Source organism: Poecile atricapillus, chromosome 12 (genome assembly GCF_030490865.1).
Source record: "Poecile atricapillus isolate bPoeAtr1 chromosome 12, bPoeAtr1.hap1, whole genome shotgun sequence".
Classification (NCBI taxonomy): Eukaryota; Metazoa; Chordata; class Aves; order Passeriformes; family Paridae; genus Poecile; species Poecile atricapillus.
In genome coordinates this window covers 11,963,814-11,982,615 of record NC_081260.1, presented here as the reverse complement: position 1 = coordinate 11,982,615, position 18,802 = coordinate 11,963,814, and the positions used below count along the sequence as shown (strand labels likewise).

General features: G+C 39.1%; 1 protein-coding gene across 4 annotated transcripts in view; it reads right to left on the bottom strand.

Annotated features, from left to right (window-relative positions):
- Positions 1-2,517: 2,517 nt before the first annotated feature.
- Positions 2,518-18,802, bottom strand: part of NRK (Nik related kinase) — a 92,724-nt gene continuing 76,439 nt past the window's right edge. For all 4 annotated transcript variants that reach the window (XM_058847776.1, XM_058847774.1, XM_058847777.1 and 1 more), the window contains 7 exons: positions 18,484-18,627; positions 17,146-17,280; positions 15,295-15,395; positions 14,593-14,742; positions 11,510-11,669; positions 7,060-7,199; positions 2,518-6,231 (listed from right to left, as the gene is read on the bottom strand). In XM_058847776.1, the coding sequence (XP_058703759.1) occupies positions 6,148-6,231; positions 7,060-7,199; positions 11,510-11,669; positions 14,593-14,742; positions 15,295-15,395; positions 17,146-17,280; positions 18,484-18,627 (914 nt within the window). In that variant the 3' untranslated portion in view covers positions 2,518-6,147. The remainder of the gene's footprint in view (positions 6,232-7,059; positions 7,200-11,509; positions 11,670-14,592; positions 14,743-15,294; positions 15,396-17,145; positions 17,281-18,483; positions 18,628-18,802) is intronic.

Sequence of the window (18,802 nt, the reverse complement as noted above, 5' to 3'; positions counted from 1 at the left end):
GGGATTCTTCCGCTAGGCTGGGGCCGCGGCTGCTCCCGTGCTGGCTGGCGGCCGCCCTCGTCCCGTGGCGGTGGCGTTGTGGCCGATGCATTGTGTTGGTGCCCCGGGGCTCGGGCCGCAGGTGACCCCCAGCGCCCCGTCCGTGGGACACAGGCCCTGAGCAGCGACCAGCGCCTCGGTCCCTGCCGCCTCCTCTGAGGAGCCACTCCAGCGGGAGCGAGGGGTGAAGAAAAGGCTAGGAAGAGCAGCAACTTCCAGTCTTTATAGTGTCACTGGTCCAGATAGTCTCTGGAAATCCACAAGTGCGGCTGCAGCTTAGGCGGAGCTGGCTCAGGTGCTGGGCCAGAGCTGCTCTTCCAGACTGAGCACAGTTGGAGTCTACTGCCTTTGTGGCTGTGGAGCATTTGCCATGAGGAAATTGGAAAACATGTTGCCTAAACCATTTTAAACAGACCAAAAAAACTAGACAACGGGGTATAAATCAAAGTTTTTGCTGGCCTTTAGAATTCTCTAGGAATGATATGAGATTATGTATTTTATAGTGCTTTCCTTAGTGAGAAAATTTAAAACAAATCAGTCATTTGTATTATGTAGAGGCCAAATATTGGGTAAAACTTCCACATGGTGTCTTTCTTCCCCAGTAAACAGTCTTGTGAACTGATAAAGTGGCATTTACAGTTTAAAAAAATTAACTTTTAAACCTTTTCAATGAGCTTGCACAGGATGTGATTTCACATCACATACAAGCTTTACCTGGAAAACTATGGTGAACTTTTTTTTAATAACTTCTTTTAGTTATTAAATAACCTGTGGATATAATGAGGAAATCTGTGGACTGCTCCCATCTTATCTCCACTTTTGTCTATGCCCATGATGTGATTTGCAGAAGAAACTTATTTATACACAGGTTATTGTTACATGTGCATTTGTTGCCAGATTTTATTAGTGTGATTCACTGTGGTTTTATTCATTGAAGCTGAAGCTTTTGTGGAGTGGTAATGGACTGATGTGGACTGATAGCAGAGTTAATATGGCATAAATCTGTATGCACTGCAGGTTCATGATAGCTCCTTCTCTTAGGAACTTGCTCCTGCTACCTTCTTTGTCACCTGCAGAGGTCCAGCTAACATAACAATTTCAAAACTGCTGGAACAAGGGCAAATCTCTTGCTGGCAGCGTGTCAACAACATGTTTTAAAGACTGGTTATGTCTGCAAGTTCTATCTAATCACATCTAGATGTGATTTCCCTACCATACCTGAACAGTGGGACTGATGTGATTGTATTAGAAACTGGAGGTTGAGAAACTCTCAGAGAATCAGTATTGACTGGAGAGGAGCCATCAGCAAATGGCTGTATCACATCACAAGAACTGAGGGCTTTGTGCTGAGCCTGCTTCATCAGGGTGTGTAAGCAACTCATTGAAGACAATATGATTTTTACATGCCTACAACCAAGTGTGCAAAATGATATTTGTGTTCACCTCTGGTCAGTCAACAGTCTTAAATTCTCAGAGACAATTAGAAGTCAAATATCTTGGTTTTTATATACAACACATCTTAAAACAGTAGTTAGCCTTTATAGCAGTTACAGCAAAGAGTGAGCTATGCTGAATAGGAGGATGTTGTTACATTCTGTTAAACATTGCATTTAAAATATGTTGGAGGAATGAAAGGCACAAAAGAATAAAAGGTAATGCTCTAAATTAAAAAAAAAATTAGCTGGTCTGCAAGATCATAAAGCTTACTGTAAAAGTTGTTCACCACAAGGTGTTTTGAGAACAAAAATAGAAAAGTTTTTCTGATGCATTTCACCATGATTTCCTAGGTGCTTTTGTTAAATCTTCTTAGAAAATAACACAAGCAGTTAAATTATGCTAAAATAACATTTTGAGTGATTACCCAGCTGACATCCCCTTGCCCTTTAATCAGCTCTCTGCACTTTGAAAGGCAGTTGAAGAAAGTGGTGGGTTATCAGCAGGAGAATTTCTTACACTTTTGGTGTGTGTAACTTTGACTTACTGCACAGGTTTTAAAATAGAAGTCTTTCCTACAGACTGCAGGTTTGCTTATACTTAATTTAACTTAAAATACAGCTGTTTAAATGTGGAACTGAACTTGTAAGCCAGCTTTTATGATGGTCTTTGGAGAAACAATTCTAGTTATTGTAGCATCAGTGACTGCAAGCTGTCATTTTGCTGCAGTTCCACTGCCCTCAACCCACTGGGTGTTTGTGTAAGAGAAGGGCAGACACACAGAAATTCAGTGAAGCTCATTAGCAGCACACACAGCACAGCACTGGCAGTCAGCCTTAGGAACACTCTGTCCAGTCTGAACTCTCACACTGTCACTTAGACATCTTTTATCCATACAAGGATATATATTTGTTTTGTCCCTATGGGCAGATAGGGATGTTTCCCTAATGATAGTGACTGGATTTGGAAAACAATAACAAAGGTTTCTATGATTTTTATAAAGCTGATGTCAATATAACAGAATCATTACAAGCGTGATACTAGTTTTGACTTTCAGAGTATTTTTATTACTGTTTCAATTGTACAATTTCAACATTAGAGAAAAATACATAGTGTACAGTACATAACTTGCATGGTTCCCAGGTTTTAAAGTCATGTGCCAAGGTTCAGGCTGCAAAAGAGAGATCACCATGCCTAAAATGAAAGCAGGCACATACACACAGTTCTACATTGCTGCAGCATTAGCACAACTTTGTGTGGCAAATGCAACATTATGAGCACCACCTGCAGGAGACTGCATGTACCAAAGGGTTAATGACATGGATCCATAACATTCTGCTCCTGTAGCATTTTTTCATGTCAAAGTGACATCACTAGAAAAACACATTAAGCAGTTCACTCCTTGGTTTTAAAAGTTAGTGAAAGGGTACAGCTAGTGAAAACACCTCACAAAATGTAATTACAAATCTGATATATATTTTGCATAGTTAAAACTAGGTCTGGATAACCTTGTTTACTGGATTTTTTTCTTCTGGCCTTTGTACTTTTGCTTTGAGCTGAACAGTTATTCAAAAGACTCCCTCATTCAGTTCCCCTCAATCACTTCAGGTACTTTTCAATTTCTTTAGCTGCTTTCTTTTCCATAACATCTTTTAATCTTTTGTATTCCTCCTACAGCAATATGCTGTGCCAGACATCCACTCCCTCCCCTTTGGCTATTCCTGTTTATTTTCTTCAGCTTTTCCCTCCTCTTCAGTCACTTCCCTTTTTTCAGTTGTTCTTCTCAACTTCTCTGGGCTCTTTCTCATCTTCAGCCATTCTGACTATCTCTTGATAGAGAGACAGTTCCACAAGTTTCTCTTTGTTGCATCTAATTGCTATTGCTATTTGCAATACCACTTCTAAATCCTTCAAAAGCATTCACCTCTAGGTGCCCCATGCTTTCCATAATTATGTATGGAAAATTTTGAATGGTTTTTCTATAGTGAATAGAAGATGAAAATCCAGCTCACTGCCTTGAATTGTAACTAGAAAGAAGAAAGAACTAATAGAGGGAAACAGAATGAATAATTACAATCCAAATGTAATAGTGCATATTCCCTCTCTTGAACTTGGGGTTTTTTGGATTTTTTCAAAGTTTAGCTTTTAGCATGGAGTTAAACTTCAGTGTGTCAACTCATTGTCACAATTTTCTGCTGCAGTAAACTTAAACAAATCTGATTAAATTTGCTTCTTTAATCTGTTGATATGGGTTGTTATTATAAATTCCCACTGTTCTGTGCTAACATCAGGAAAATATCTACCTCCTACCCGTTGACACCACAACAGGGGAGGGACAAAATTCACATGCATCCTCTGTAATGCAGAGTCTGCTGAGATAAGCACACATTAAAAATATTACAGGGCAGCCTGGATCACTGATTACTTATAGCATGAGCAGCTTTGCAAGTTTTGCAACACCTACTGTGTGCAAAATGAAAGCTCTTCCTTCACAGTCTCTTAGACTTTTAAGTCAAAAGCAAGTAAGTTGCTGATAAGTTGATTGTCTGCAACTTGCTTTTTGCTAGTAATTGTAATGTTGATCTCTGTTCTGTTACACACTTTGGGTTTGTTTTTGTTGTTTGTTTGTTTTTTATTCCCCCCACCCCGTTGTTTGTTCTGTGAGTCAAATGCAATGAGCCCAACTGTTCAGCAGCACAGGGAGCCAAGCCAGGCCCTGGCAACAGGCAGAACATTACTACAACCAGACAGAGCTCCTGTTGTCACACAGTTCTGCCCAAGCAGTTTCCATAAAGGTTTTCAAGTCTGCACACAAGCTAATTACTCACATACATTAAGAACCACTTTGAGTATTTAACTGCATTTTTTTAGTATGGCTTTAGGCTTATTTTTCTGTTAGTTAAACATTTAAAAGGAAAATACTTCATTAAAAAACACTATACATTTTGAGATAAGCTAGTGCCTGTGAAAAGTGCTAGGTTAGTAACTTTGGAAAGTGCAGTCCTCCATATAGCCAAAAACGTAACAGCAACAGTGCAGGCACCTCTGACATGCCTGCAGCAGTGAGATGCCAGCACAGGGAGCAAGGGGAAAGGTGATTAGCCCCTAGTTTGATTCCCTGCTGACATACACAGGGACAGCAGTTCTGAGCACCTGTCAGTCACAGCATCACTGTCAGCACCTGAACTGACGTACTGGACAGTGCAGCTACCAGTTCCAACAACTCTATTTCTGCCCTCTTAGTCAACATGGAACCATCATCCTTGAGGTAGACGACCAGACATTCCAACACACTTTCCCTGCACCTTTCAATATCAAATATTTCAAGTAAAAATACCTGTTTTCAAGCACTGGAACTAGTGATTTCACTTTTGCCCACAGCATTATCCCTACTGTATCATGTCTGGAATGAGCTCTTTTGTTTTACATTTGATGCTTTACTTTTTCAAAGCACATCCAAAAATCAGCTACATAAGGATTACATTAAACCCTACAACTGAATCATAGTATATGACTATATAATATATATATATATATTATATCTCTATAGTTTTATGGCCAACTTATAAGCCCCTGAGAACAGAGTTTATGCAGAAACACTGGCACCAGTAACACTAGAAGACACAGCTTTATTTAGATGTAATTAGCATAGAAAGCACCTGGAATTATTTATATTTTCTATTTATAATAGATTAACTCTTTGGATATTTTTATAACTATATTAAGAATACATTTGTTAATCTTAACATCCATTGTTTAAAGATTATATTTACATACAAATACATAAAGAATTATGTGAAAGAGCAAGAAGGAAGAAAAGAAAGTGCCTGCTCTTGTGCCCTTATTTATATACATGGGTAGTGCCTTTAAATCAATTCATATGAGTGCGGGTCCCAGGTGTGAATAAAACTTACAGGTTCTGTTTCATAATGCTTTATGCATCTATGATTTTGACTATTTAACTGTTTTTACAATACATCCTACAGTAACTGTGTCTATAGGCTCAGGCATCCAGCCCTGAGAGAAACACAAAGTCTGTCCCCCCCTGCATTTGTAAAAATCCCAGATGGGGCATATGTTCAGAATTAACTATTTTTATAACTCTACTGAAACACACCTGTTCACCCAGCACAGGGGATGATCCCTCAAGGTCCAAGGAAGGAGGATCCCTCAAGCTACCACAGGCTGTTGCTCTTTCACTGCTGTAAGACTTGGGCAAGTCATTCAAGTTCATCTCGGTGACACACTAACAGCTTGCTTAAACTGCAAAATGAGTCCAAACCCAATTCCAAATAGATTCCAACTGTGTTTTTGTATCTACCTACAGCTGTTGTTGTCCATAAAAAGTGACTTCGGTTCAAGATACCAACATTACATCACCTGTGAAACTGTCCATTCTTCAGAGTACAGGAGCTTCTTATATTGGCTACATTCTTCACTGAAGTCTCCTAATACAATCTTTGTTTGCAACATGCTTTGAAAGACAAACTAAACATGTCTGCAATACTTCAACAGGAAAATGGAATTCTTTCCAGACTGAAAGAATATGAATTTTGATAAGTTAATAATGACAACATTTTTGTAGGTAAGAAGTGCAAATTTGTGTGTATTACCTCTGAGAATTTTACACTGCTACCTATAGGGAATTTTTCATTTTCTTCATTTTGATGTGCTTTACCAGTTGAATAGTACATTTTGACCAAGAGTCATAAAGTATATTTGACTGCTGCCTCCTGACTGCACAGAAGCAAAGAACACCTTGAAAGGGAAAAGACAAAAAAAAAAAGAAAAAAAATGCTACTGTCAGTTTATATTTATGAAAATATTTTTACTCATATAAGAAAGGTGATAGAATGCCACAGTCCCAAATACAAGGATATACATATATCACAATTGAATTTCAATCCCATGAGAAACTTTTTAAAAAACTGTACTTCTGGTACAACTGCATTATTTAATGTATTTCTTCCCCTATTTGAAAAAACATAGGAGAACATTTAAAAATAATTAATCTAAGGTTTTAGGGCTTCCATTTTCTAAATATGACAGTGGGACTAAACAGATTTCAGAGAACATTTACCAAAACTGCTATATGCAAGAAAACATACCTGATTATCCATACCCATTGGTGTCTGCAATTAAGAGTGTTGGATTTTTTTTTTCCCCATGATGACTGCTCTGAACTGCCTGTAATTTCAGTAGCCCAGGAGAGGCAGTCCTGCAGCTGGGAATTTTTGGGGCTCAGTCCCAAAAACTAACCCTCCCCACTACACCTGTGGTGCTATGCAGTTCACAATGCCTGTATTTGTTATTACTGACAGCAGTGAAGGCTGGGTGAATAGAGAGTTCTAACAGCTGGTGGTGGCAATGTGTGCAACATCCATAATGAATATCTATAATGGGTGCTCTGTAGGATCACTGACTACATTGGCTTTGAACAGGGAAGTTATACCAAGGTCATACCTACCAATAACCAAAGTTATACCAAGGAAATAACCAAAAACAAAGTTACCAAAATGAACTGGTCTGTCATAGTCAGCTATTACTCATTTTTGCTAAGTCACCACACTGTAGTCATCTCTGTACCTTGTCATTTCTTTCACATAGAAATTTTAGCTTCTGTGCTTTCTTGTGCATAAATACTCCTTCCAGATTTCCTGTTTCCACAGAGCGTAGTTCAATTGCTTTTTCTCCCCAGCCCATGACCTGATTGGACTGAAGGTAAGCTAAAAGAAAAAAAAAAGGTATTATTTAACAGCTGAAAGATTGATTCTTGCCTCATTTATGTTAATTATGGATCTGATGCATTTCTCTTTGATAAAATACAAATAATTCAGAATATATTGTTAAATTTACACAAAAAGCCTTAGAAGTAGTAACTAAATTTCAGTTTGTCCTCTCAGACTTATATTCTGAACTCTAGACATAAACCTTAACTATTACTGTATATCTTAGACTAACAAAAGCTTTAAGGAAACCTCTGAGGGGCATCTTGTTTAACTGCTGGCCCCAAAGTGGGGCCAGAATAGACAAGGTTACTCAGGACCTTGTACAGACATGGTTTGATGGATAGTTCACAACCTTTCCAAGACCCTACTGCAATGCATCACTACTTTCAAGGCTGAACATTTCTTCCTAATATAACGTGGTGCAACTTGTGCCCATCTTTGCCTCTCATCCTTTAACTGTTCATATTTGAGAAAAGTCTTCACTGTCTTCTCTGTACCCACTGTACTCTGTTCCCATTAGGAAGCTGAGTTTGTATTTACTATGGAGCTCAGCTTAGTCTGAAACCTAAATACTTCAGAATCTGAGACCATGGCATGATTCATTTGGTGTCTTCCCATCACTGGTTATGTGCCATATTTCCAAAACCAAAAGACTAGTGCTGTGGAAGCTTACTACAATACTCCCTTGAAATCTGGCAATAAGAAATTGGAACAGTGATGAAGGAGTTAACACCACAGATGTCAAATTAGGCATAGTTTCAGTGAAAGCCCTCCAATTGGTACTTGTATGGGCTTCCAAGGTAAAATCACATCAGTTATGCTCTACTGGTAGTCAGTGCTCAGAAATTGTTCTTTTTGCCCAGCTATCACCTGTTGTATCATTAGTCTGAGAATTCTGGTGCTCTGAAATGATGTAGAGGGAATGTGTGCACTGGACTGGGTTTTAGCTTCATTGGACAGTGCATGTCAGCCTTACATTATTAGTGTGAGTAAGGTCTGCTTCTTAAAACCTTCTGTATTGATTTAGGTTTTTGTCTAAAAATTGAACTTTCAGTACAGACAGGTACTGGAAGCAACAGCCTGCAATCCTGCTTGAGAAAGACAGCAGACAATAAAGGCAATATGCCCACGTGACTGTATACACTTCTAGCAGAGTTGGTTTAATATTAACTTGGAATCCTTGCTTTATAACTGTTGTTGGAACAAATGTATGAAAATCATACCTCCTTGGAAACACATATGGTTTGGTTACAGTGTTGTGATTTTAGTTTCCTCAGAGTCTATAAATTTCCCCTAAATCTGTTCAGAAGACTTTAAGTTATTCTTTTTGCACACTGAAGGCTTCCCTGCCACTAGTGCTGAGAGCAAGATAATTCTTTCCTAGTATCCCAGTCATGAGGAAAAAGGAAGAAATCAACCTATTTTAAAAGCAAAGCAACACTGAGCAACCAAGGGTTAGTGGCAAAAGAGGAGGAGTATTTTCTAAATCTCAAACAGATGAAATGGAATATATTTTAAAGTCTTTATGCTTCAGTCTGTACAACAGGGCAGCATTGCTGTAGGCTGTGAAGAAAGTGTCATTAACATTTCTGACAGTGCAGCAGTAGCAGGATGAACCCAGGGCAGCACCCATGCAGTCTACAGTATCTGAAAAGCCCAGACCACACATAAAGTGAGGAACATCAAAATGATACAAGACTCAAATTTTTGCTCTTTTTTTGTACCAATTGAAATCACATTAACCTTTTCAAACTTTGCTTTTGAATACAACAGCGACAGAGGCACCCTGTGGTTCTGGGAAGTAAGGCAGGTGCATATATATTAACAGCATGAAATCATTCTGTGGCTACACTATTTAGTGTAGGTCATATAGGTCCAGCAACAAAGAACTAATAAGTCTCCTGATCTTTTCCACTACATGAAATTTACACTCCAGGTGCCACTGTGTCTGTATCTGCCTTTGGCAGATTTCAATTTGATAGCTTCCATACAGCTCCCAGTAACCACTGCTGCAACCTCTAGGTCATCTGCAGGACCACTTCTGCTGTGTTCTGAAGAGATCTGACCTCCAGGCAGCATTCAGGAATAAATCAGATCCGCAAAGTTCAGCCCTGATGCTCTGCTGTCTGGCCAATATACCAAGAACTTACCAACTGCCAATGACAGGTTTAATTACAAGTAGCATAAAATCTCAGTTTTGTAGCAGAATCAAAAAATTCTTTTCCAAATTTCATCTGTGAAACAGCATGCAAACAAAATGGCCTCATTACACCATTTGCACAGTTGTGCAGTAATACGGACTTGTCTATACATGGAGATTAATCTGAAGGATAGCAGTACTGAGTTCACAGGTCAGTACTGAGTCATAATAATACTCTCATGTGGGAGATTTTAGAGGTGTTTCATGTGAGATGAACTGAGAGCAGATACTCAGAAAAAAGTTGTCTTATTTTGGAACAATAGCTCCTATACTACAAGCACCTTGGGAATAGTTACTTTGAGTCCACTTTCCACTGCAGCTTTAGATAAAAATATCCTATGCTTCCAGCTGGTATGTTGTAGAGCATTGAGGCAGTAATTTAACCACCTTTCTGCTTCTCTACAGAATAGTCTTCTTGCTTCTAAAATGTACAGGGAAAAGGAAATAAAGACTTTTACTAGTTCCTCTGGGAATATCCAGATTTGTGTCAACCCTCTATGGCTACATACTGTAAATAATTCATTACTCACACAAAAGGGCAAGAGTGCTACTAAATCTTATTAACTTGATGTTTCTTAATGCCTTTTTAAAACCTGTTTTACAGAAAATATTACAGCTATATTTATATTTTGCCCTACATATGTGTACATCTTTCAGATTAAACATAGAATACTTCTACAGTTTTAATTTCCCATGGGATTTGAGCTTCCTCTCTCTAAATTATTAACAGATTGGTCACAGAGGTCCCAATTTAAGACTATGAATAAGATATATTTAGATTCCCTGCCCTAAATCCATCGATTATAATACAAACTATATTTTATTTTTTGTATCAAAATACTCTCATCAACTACAAACTTTTCTTTCAAAATACTTGTTTAAAGAAATCAAGAAATAAGCAAAGGGTGACTCGAGAGTGCCCTGAGGGTAACACAAGACCCTTCTATCTCTGCAACAGAGAGTGAAAATTGAGATATGCTCATACAGACTTCAGGAGGTTTGAAATGGGTATAGAAATACCAGGAAAACAGGATCTTTTAAAAAACTGTTAAGTTACCCCTAAGCTGGGCCATTCAAATAACAGTTATTCACACTTCTCTCATAATGTTTTTGTCTACAGCCAATGATATCAAAGGATTAAGAAAATTAATAGGAGTTAGTGGTAAAATTATTAAAGTAACAGTTAAGAGAGGCCCTTACGTGAAGTTTGAATTGTGTGTTTATAGGTTAGGTTAACTTTTAGTTGAAATGTGATTTCAATCAGAACTCAACCACATCCTAAAGATGGGCTTTTCCTAAAACTAATCAGGTAGAAGTGAAAGGAAAAAGTGAACATCCTTGATTTTTCACTGTGGTATCCAGTTTCCACCAAGCTAATAACAGGCTTCTGTGCAGTCTAATTGTCTTGGGCTTGTTTTGTTGGTATGTTTGTTTTAAAATAAAGAACAAGAAATTAAAAGTAACAAGTAATAAAGCCAAAAATCTGCCTGTGTTGTTCTTCATTTTTGCCACACTGTCTGCCTGAAGCCCTATGGGAAAGGTGAAACAAACAGCTGTCCTGGCTCCAGTACAACCAGAATCTCCTCCTACACAGCCAACTGCAAGCATTGGGAGATTAAGAATCCATCACAAATACCCTGGGCTGGCAGCCCTGTGAATTTAAAGTGATAAAATGAATGGGCCATTTGACAGCAGTTACAGATCTCTTCAGTAACTGACCCCTCAGTAGCTGTGAATTTCTACATAAAACGCTGTGAGCTATGAACAACCAAAACACTTTTCCCCCTCTGTAATTCACATAATTCTCCCTGTGAAAACTGGTGGTAAGCTGCATCCTCAGTGAAGTCTGTCTGTATAGTCAATGTGTGATGCAATAAACAGTGTGACAAGAATACAGACTCTGGTCCAAGGGGAAGCTTCTATTGCAATCATTGGCTGTGTTAACACAAACACCCATAAATCTGTTTACTCTTTTACACATCTGGTTTGCTCAGAAGCTGCTTTATGTGCCATACAACCATTTCCACACAGATACAAACCTCATAAAGAAGTCAGGCTTCATGCAGCAGAATCTTATCTTTAATAAAGAGCTATTTTTCATACATACCTACAGATGCTGGCATTTCTCCCCACTGCAGAACAGTCTCCTTTGTGAAATGCCCATATATATCAATGTAGATGCCTTCATCTTCATAGGTGAGCAGGAGCTCCATGCCGCTGGTGTTCGGGAGGATGATAATGGCATGTGGGCGAATTGTCCCCTGGATCTAGAATCGTATTTTACTAAGATTTATATCAGAACATGGACAGCAATCTCAGTGATGACATCGATCTAACTAGCCTGGCAGAGCAATAAAAAGAACTAGCTCATGGCTCATGGAAAGTGAAAGAAATGCCTGTTCTCAGAGGCTCTATAGTTTGCTAGTAAGCCTCTGAAACAGACTTTCTCTCCTTTTCCCCCCTTTGAATATGACAGTAGGTTTGCAAATAAATCAATGTTCAACAGTTCACTTTAAATTTACCAGTGTTAATTGGTTTCAAGAAGCCATGGAGCCATTGAGACACAATAATATTTACTTAGTCACTCACAAAATACTTGCATTATATAAATAGGAGAAAGGTGTAATAAATTTGAATTTACAACTTTTTCAGAAGATGGAGGAAGGACAGAAGCTTTCACATTCCAGGAGATGAGTGCTTTCACTTTCCATGATATTTCCCTATCCCCACTCATAGGTTTAAAACCTGCAAATTTAATAACATTTATCTTGCTGTAAAAAGTTCCCTGGACCTTTTTCACTCTGTCCTTCCCTTCCCACATCCTTCACTACAAATAGCTGCCCACTTGATTGCTGTTGGGCACCCCTCTGCATGCCACAGGAACAGTGCATTTCACTCACACAAATCTCTCCCAGAAGCCAACATATCCCAAGCAAAAAAAAAAAAAACAAAACCAAAGGTGAAGTACCATGAAGGTGGGGTTTTATGAAAACATTTTTGAAAGAAAGAGGACAGCCTTAGAAAAACAGTAACAAAGCATTTCCTTGTTTAAAGCACTACTCAGAACAGGATGGTAAATAGTAAATGAAACCACCACAGTCAATACTCTTATAGGAAGCATATGACTGGAGCTTTACATCATTCTTACATGCCAGCCACACAGTCTTTTTTTTCCTTAAGCACAGACATTTATGCACACCATAAGGGCACAACGAACAGTAAAAGAAGCACTGAAGCTGTACTTGCCAAACTGAATACACTCAGGCCACCCACTTGACTCCGTGCCTCCGCAACAACTATCCGTAACACTAGAACGGGGATCCAGAGCCGCAGAGCAATTTTAATGCGTTGCCTTGGTACTCGCATGAGCGACCGGAGCAGGTAAGAGATGAAGAAAGAGGTGGGGAGCCAGGAAAAGAGGCTACCAGAAAGCAAGAGTATCTCAAGTCAGCCTGTTACAGTCTGGGCTATTGCCACCACAAAGCTCCTTGAGATAATTATCCAGTTCTAGCTCTTTAAAAACAATAGAATAGCAAAAAAAGATAGAGCTGCTGTGGCAGCTGATTTATTTCAGTCTAAGACTCTGAAGGGAAAATATATTTTTAGTCCGTGCTAACTTGTGGCTGAAGAGCTCACACAAACTCAGTCAGTCTCAGGTGCCCCACATATTCAGGGCAGTCACCTGGGAAATCGCTCTCATCAGGTACTTAATTGTATTTGCAGCTTGTTGAAAAAGTAAAGCCTCTAAGAAAGTTCACTTTTTTCTTTGACTTTCTTCTCTTCAGCAATTATGCTAATTATCCTTTTGACAAGTCACTGTTCACCTTGCTCAGCAACCCACTTCCAGAAATGCATGTGGGTACCATGCTTCAATTTACAAACTGATGTGAACTCATCACAGCTGCATAGTTAACAAAGCTACTGTCAGATTAAATAAACCCTCTAACAAGACAAGAAGTACCTTAAAAAAAAACAACACAGAAATAAACAAGACAAGCCTTTAGCAGGTAATTCAACAGTTAGAACAGCTAGAAAAGTAATTTTTCAGTTAAGAGAAGTCTATAAATCTAACAGCCAGTCTTACACACTGTGTCCATCAGGAACACAGGTCTTATAGAATGCGGAGGCTGTGGCTTGCAGGGGCAGCAGAGTGATCAAGTGGCTTGCACAGGAGTAGTGGCTTTTCATTTGAGTTGAAACGAGGGGCTGAGAGGGGAGAAAAGTTAAAAAAATAGATGGATTCATGGCACAGGCTGCAACATGCAGATCTGGGATGAGATTTCTTCAGACCTCCCAAGCATGACTTTGGGACACATGGTCTGGGGATGCAAGGAGGCCATGGCACCCCCAGCCCCTGTGGAGCACTGTTGACTTCAGGGAGGGTTCAAGTGTGCACAGAGTTTTCTTTGCCAGGAACCTCCCATCAGACTGGAGCCAGTCTGGAACCTGCCAGTTTGGTGAAGCTAAGCCCTCAAGATTCTCTGGCTTTTGGGACTCACACCTTCGAAAAGAACTATCTAGAATAGCTAAAAAATAAGCAAACAAACAAAAATCCAGATATATTAATACCATAGCATAAACTTCATGTTAGACAGCCCCATGCCAGCCATTCACTTCTGCAGGGCAATTTGCTGTTATCTGTGCTTATGCAAGAATTTAGTGATCACCATCAAACAGAGACACAATGCAGGATGTACACATACTCCTGAAATCAACACCTTCATGCTCACTTACTGACAATCTAATGTTAAAGTCCCAAGGAAAATGTAAAATTACTTCTGAATTTAGAGTGGTTTCATGGGCAATTGAATGGCAAGAAGATCAGCAAATTTATTTAGTCTGAAGTTGGTTTCTGCTGTCTGCACAGTGGCAGATTGTAAAAATCACCCAAATTCATGTAGATATTATTGTGTCTTTGACTGTTGAAGTCCTAAATTTCCAGGATAAATCAATTAAAAATAGTACTGTCCATACAATAGGCTTTCTGACCCTAAATCACTAAAATGGATATTCTAAATGTGATAAAAGCATTTAAACAGGACTTCAGTGTTATAAAACTATGTGAAAAGTGGTTTTATATTAGCTTCCACTAATCATTCTTTTGAAAAATAGCACAGCTCTTAATCTCATCATTATCAATACAAAGCCCCAGGAACAAAGGCATTAGTGTAGTTTTTTGGATTCTCTTACGTGTGTTGGAAGGTACAAGTCATACACAGATCCAGAGTCCACATCAATGGCATGAAATCCCACTACTGAGCCATATATGACCTTTAGTCTTTGCCCATTTTCAACAGTCAGGTCAACTGACAGTGGTTTGTGATGAAGTGAGGTAAAGGACTGGAAAAAAAGAAAAATGCAGTATGTAACACAATAAAACTGTTGGTTTGTAAAACTACATTTAGGATCCTAAAACTTCTCAAAACTCAAAAGTTAGACAGCTATTTTTGTTAAATAGTAGGTTACATTTAAGGAGCTAAGTACCCATCATCCACTGAGTTGCAAGGACAGTTGGATAATTTATTTGTGGTTTGAAAAAGGAATCAAGATTCAAGAAATGGACTAGGCAAAAAATAGGCTGACTACCACTGTGTTTAATTTCCTCCCCTTTTGAGGGGAATCAACATCAACTTTGTCAATTCAAATGCACATTTTGGCACAGCACCTGCTGTGTTTGGCTGGAGTAGAAAGAAGCAAGTTATTCACATCTAACACAACTGACAGTTTCATGCTTGCCATCTCCAAAGTACATCAAATGCACTACATTTTCATTAAAAGAATACTCAGTTTATCTTTAGCTAGAATAAATGTTATACAAAAACAAAAGCAGAGAGTACATGAGAGACATTGAGAGACAGTGACACATCTGAACCAAAGTGATGTTTCACTTACCTTAAAAGCCATGAATTTGTGATAAGGCTTTGGAGCCCAAGCATAAACCTCCACTGAGTTTTTCAAAGCGATTACAAGGAATTTGATTCTCTCATATTTTACTGTAATACAAGAAGAACAATTCCTTAGGTATCAGACAGACACTTAAATCAAAGACCATCTCATCACATGAAATAATTTCAATGGATTATTTGTAGAAGTAGACATAATCCAGAAAGGGAGACTAATGCATTCAGGACATCAGTGTTTAATATCACCAGTGACAATACCTTGACTGGAAACCTACAATTCACTTATTTTCAGTAAAGTCAAATGACTGCTACCAATGTTTATATATTCCTTTTCATAGAGTGATGAAAAAAAAAATCTCACTACTCAGAGAAAAAGGTCTTGACCCTGCACCTAAACTAACCTGCTTGACTTTTTAAGTATGAACACACCCCACCACTAGTGGTTATGAATAAGCTGCTCTTGGAGGACTGGTGGTTGTTGGCTGAACAATTCTGTCAGACTTGGCAGGATGAATTTTCATTTCACTGCTCATCTGTGGGTTAAATCCCCAGGTGCTCTGTGTGGGTGAAGGACTCCCATCTTTCTGAGATGAATAAGTACTTAAGAGATGAGCAATTTCTCCATGACAATTAAGGTCATGCTGGGCCCATTGAAAATAAATGAAGAATCATGCATTGAAAATTAAGATTTCTTTGTGCATTGTCTTTTCACTCTGCCAGAGACAAGCATTTGGAAACAGGATGCTATCTCATATAGGCAGAGAACAAGAAAACTCAGCAAACTCCACCAGAATGCAGAACAATACATCCTTTTCCTTTTCTACCTGGAGAAATAGCTGCACAACCAAAGGTCAAGATACAAGAAGATTCACAAAGAGAAAAACAGCAGCAGCTGTGCTGTCAGAAATGCAGGAGTGGCTTGTCATATGTAAACACAGAAGCTCCTACCAAATGTTTGCCTAATTTTAGGGTAAGGATTTTGTCGTTTTTTTAAAGAATGCACCAAACCCAAGGATAAGCAACTGAAGTGGAATAGGTGGGTGCTTAGCTGTAATCACAGTTAAAGTAACAACACACTTCTGTTTCACACTCTTTCTTGAGTTTAACCCCTGCCACTTCTAAAGACAAAAGGCAAAACCGTAAGCAAGGTATTAATGAGAAGCAGCCACCTCCCATTTCCTGCACTCCTCTGTATGGCCTTCTTTGACTTCGAAGAAAGTGCCATTTTCACAGACCATCCTTCAACAAAGCAAAACTTGTGTCATACAGTCATCCCCCAGAGTTAAATGACAAAAATTATCATGATCCTCACATTCACCTTCAAGAATGAGCTGCCTGAGAGCCAAAGAAAAGCAAGATGGTACTATTTCCAGGGTGTTTAAACAAAGGTATATTTGGGTCTTTCATAAGAGACAAAGGGATGATCTGATCTACCTAAGGACATCCTACAAATATGATTCACTAGGACTTGAACTAGGTCCAATTTCTTTGCTGTTACCTAGGGCCATCTCTTGAAGCTGAGGAGGTTGAAAACATCAGTTCAATTAAAACCTTAAGTATCAACAGAAAAACTAAACCAGCAGCTGAGCACGGATTGGCTGGCACTCCCTCTTTCCAGCCATTACAGGGAACAGCCATAACATCATCTGGTAACTGCTGCAAGAAGAGATGCTGCCTGAAATGACAGGGAGCAAGGCCATGTAAAACAGGGAGTCTTGAAAGAACTCATGAGATATTCATCCAATACAATCCTGAAACAAAGCTGAAAAATGCTGCTGTCACGAGATGCAAAAGGAGAATGATTAAGCATCTCTCTAAGAAAAAACCAGGAAATCCTTACCGACTTTGTAGTGCACACAGCCTTCCAGATCACCCACGGACACCCAGCCTTGTCGCTTCTCCACCTCTGGATCATTGCGCAAAATTTTATTTCTCAACCATGACAAGTAATACACCCTCAATTTATTCTTCTTCCCTGGGATTTGCACAAAGAGATGGAACACTTTAACTCCCTGAACTACAAACCCTCACCCACTTACAGAAAGCCAGAGTTTTGTGACCTTGAGTACAGTGGGTCCTTGTGCCTTGCCAGGGTGAGAGAACATAGCAAGGGCACAAAAGGAGCACCTGGGGTGATGGGGACACACAGGGGGAACTGGCACAGGAGCAATCCTATGGCACTGAGCACATGTGCATTTACCTTGTGACTCAAACTTCATGCAAGATTTTCACACCTGACTAAAATTCTTCCCTTGGGCCAAAGAACAGGTTTCTACAGACACAGGTATTATCAGAAACCATCACACTAACATCCTGGAACATAGGCATGTCCTACAATGGCCACTTTGAATAAGCTATTCATTTAGTTCTAATTAACTGTCAACCTTGATTCAAAGTAGCTATCCTTCTTTTGGATGCCTTTCCAGGAGAGTATTATTTTGTCATTCTTCATCTCAATCTTCAATAATTTTTTTGTTGTATTAGTTCATAAGCACCTATGGTCAACAGCACTCTGAGACCACAGACTACTCTGAAGAGGAGGACTGTGTCATGTCCTAACAACTGGACCTGGCAGTATGGGACAAACAGCTGTTGCCATTGCCCACCACGATGACGCTGGATTAGAGACGGGCTTCTATTCCTTGTTGGACCCACACCTCTGACCTGGGTATGTATTGTGCACCCTTTGAGCCACTCTCAGCCATGGCGAATAAGGCCAGAGTACAAATTATTTCCCAGCAGAGGTTGAAGACCTCTACTTAATGTTATTGATGCTTTCATAATAGACATCACTCTCATGTTACTGCTCATACCCCCTGCTGAACACAGGATGAGGTTATATCATGGTATGTTAATAGAACTGCAGTTAGATAGACCAACACAGAAACAAGAAAAGTGACAAACTATAGCTAGCAGAGAATGAGTACATTTTAGGAATATGAAACACTCTATACTTCCCAGAAACCATTTTACACATTAACCAGGCAATGAATTGTCACAAAGCCACTCTGGAATGGGAGCGTAAATGTTAAAAATTCAGAAGAGTCTTCCTATTAACAAGAATAACTGTCCTGTGATTTTCTGAAACAGGAAATTCCTCAACCTAGTTTATAACCTAATTCTTTTTAATTGCCTCCAACCCCAACGTGGGTCAGATACTTTTAGCCACTGAACCAACCTGATATAGTAATTAGCACATTAAGTCCTTCCAGAACATCCATTTGCTGGAACCGTCTCCTTGTAATCAGCGTATAAACTCTTCCTTGCCCACTTCTGTCCAGCAGCCACAATCCATTCTCTGTTCCCACCAATAAATTTACTCCTGTCGATACATGAAAAAAATACTGCATAATGATTCAGAGGTCACTGAGTGTTCATTGTTTTGAGAATCAATTTTTATTTAATCTCACTTAATGGTACCTGATAATTCCTCTGTTGCTCTGTGGATGACTTCCCAGAAAAAAAATTAAAAAATCTCACCATTAGAATTTTTACTC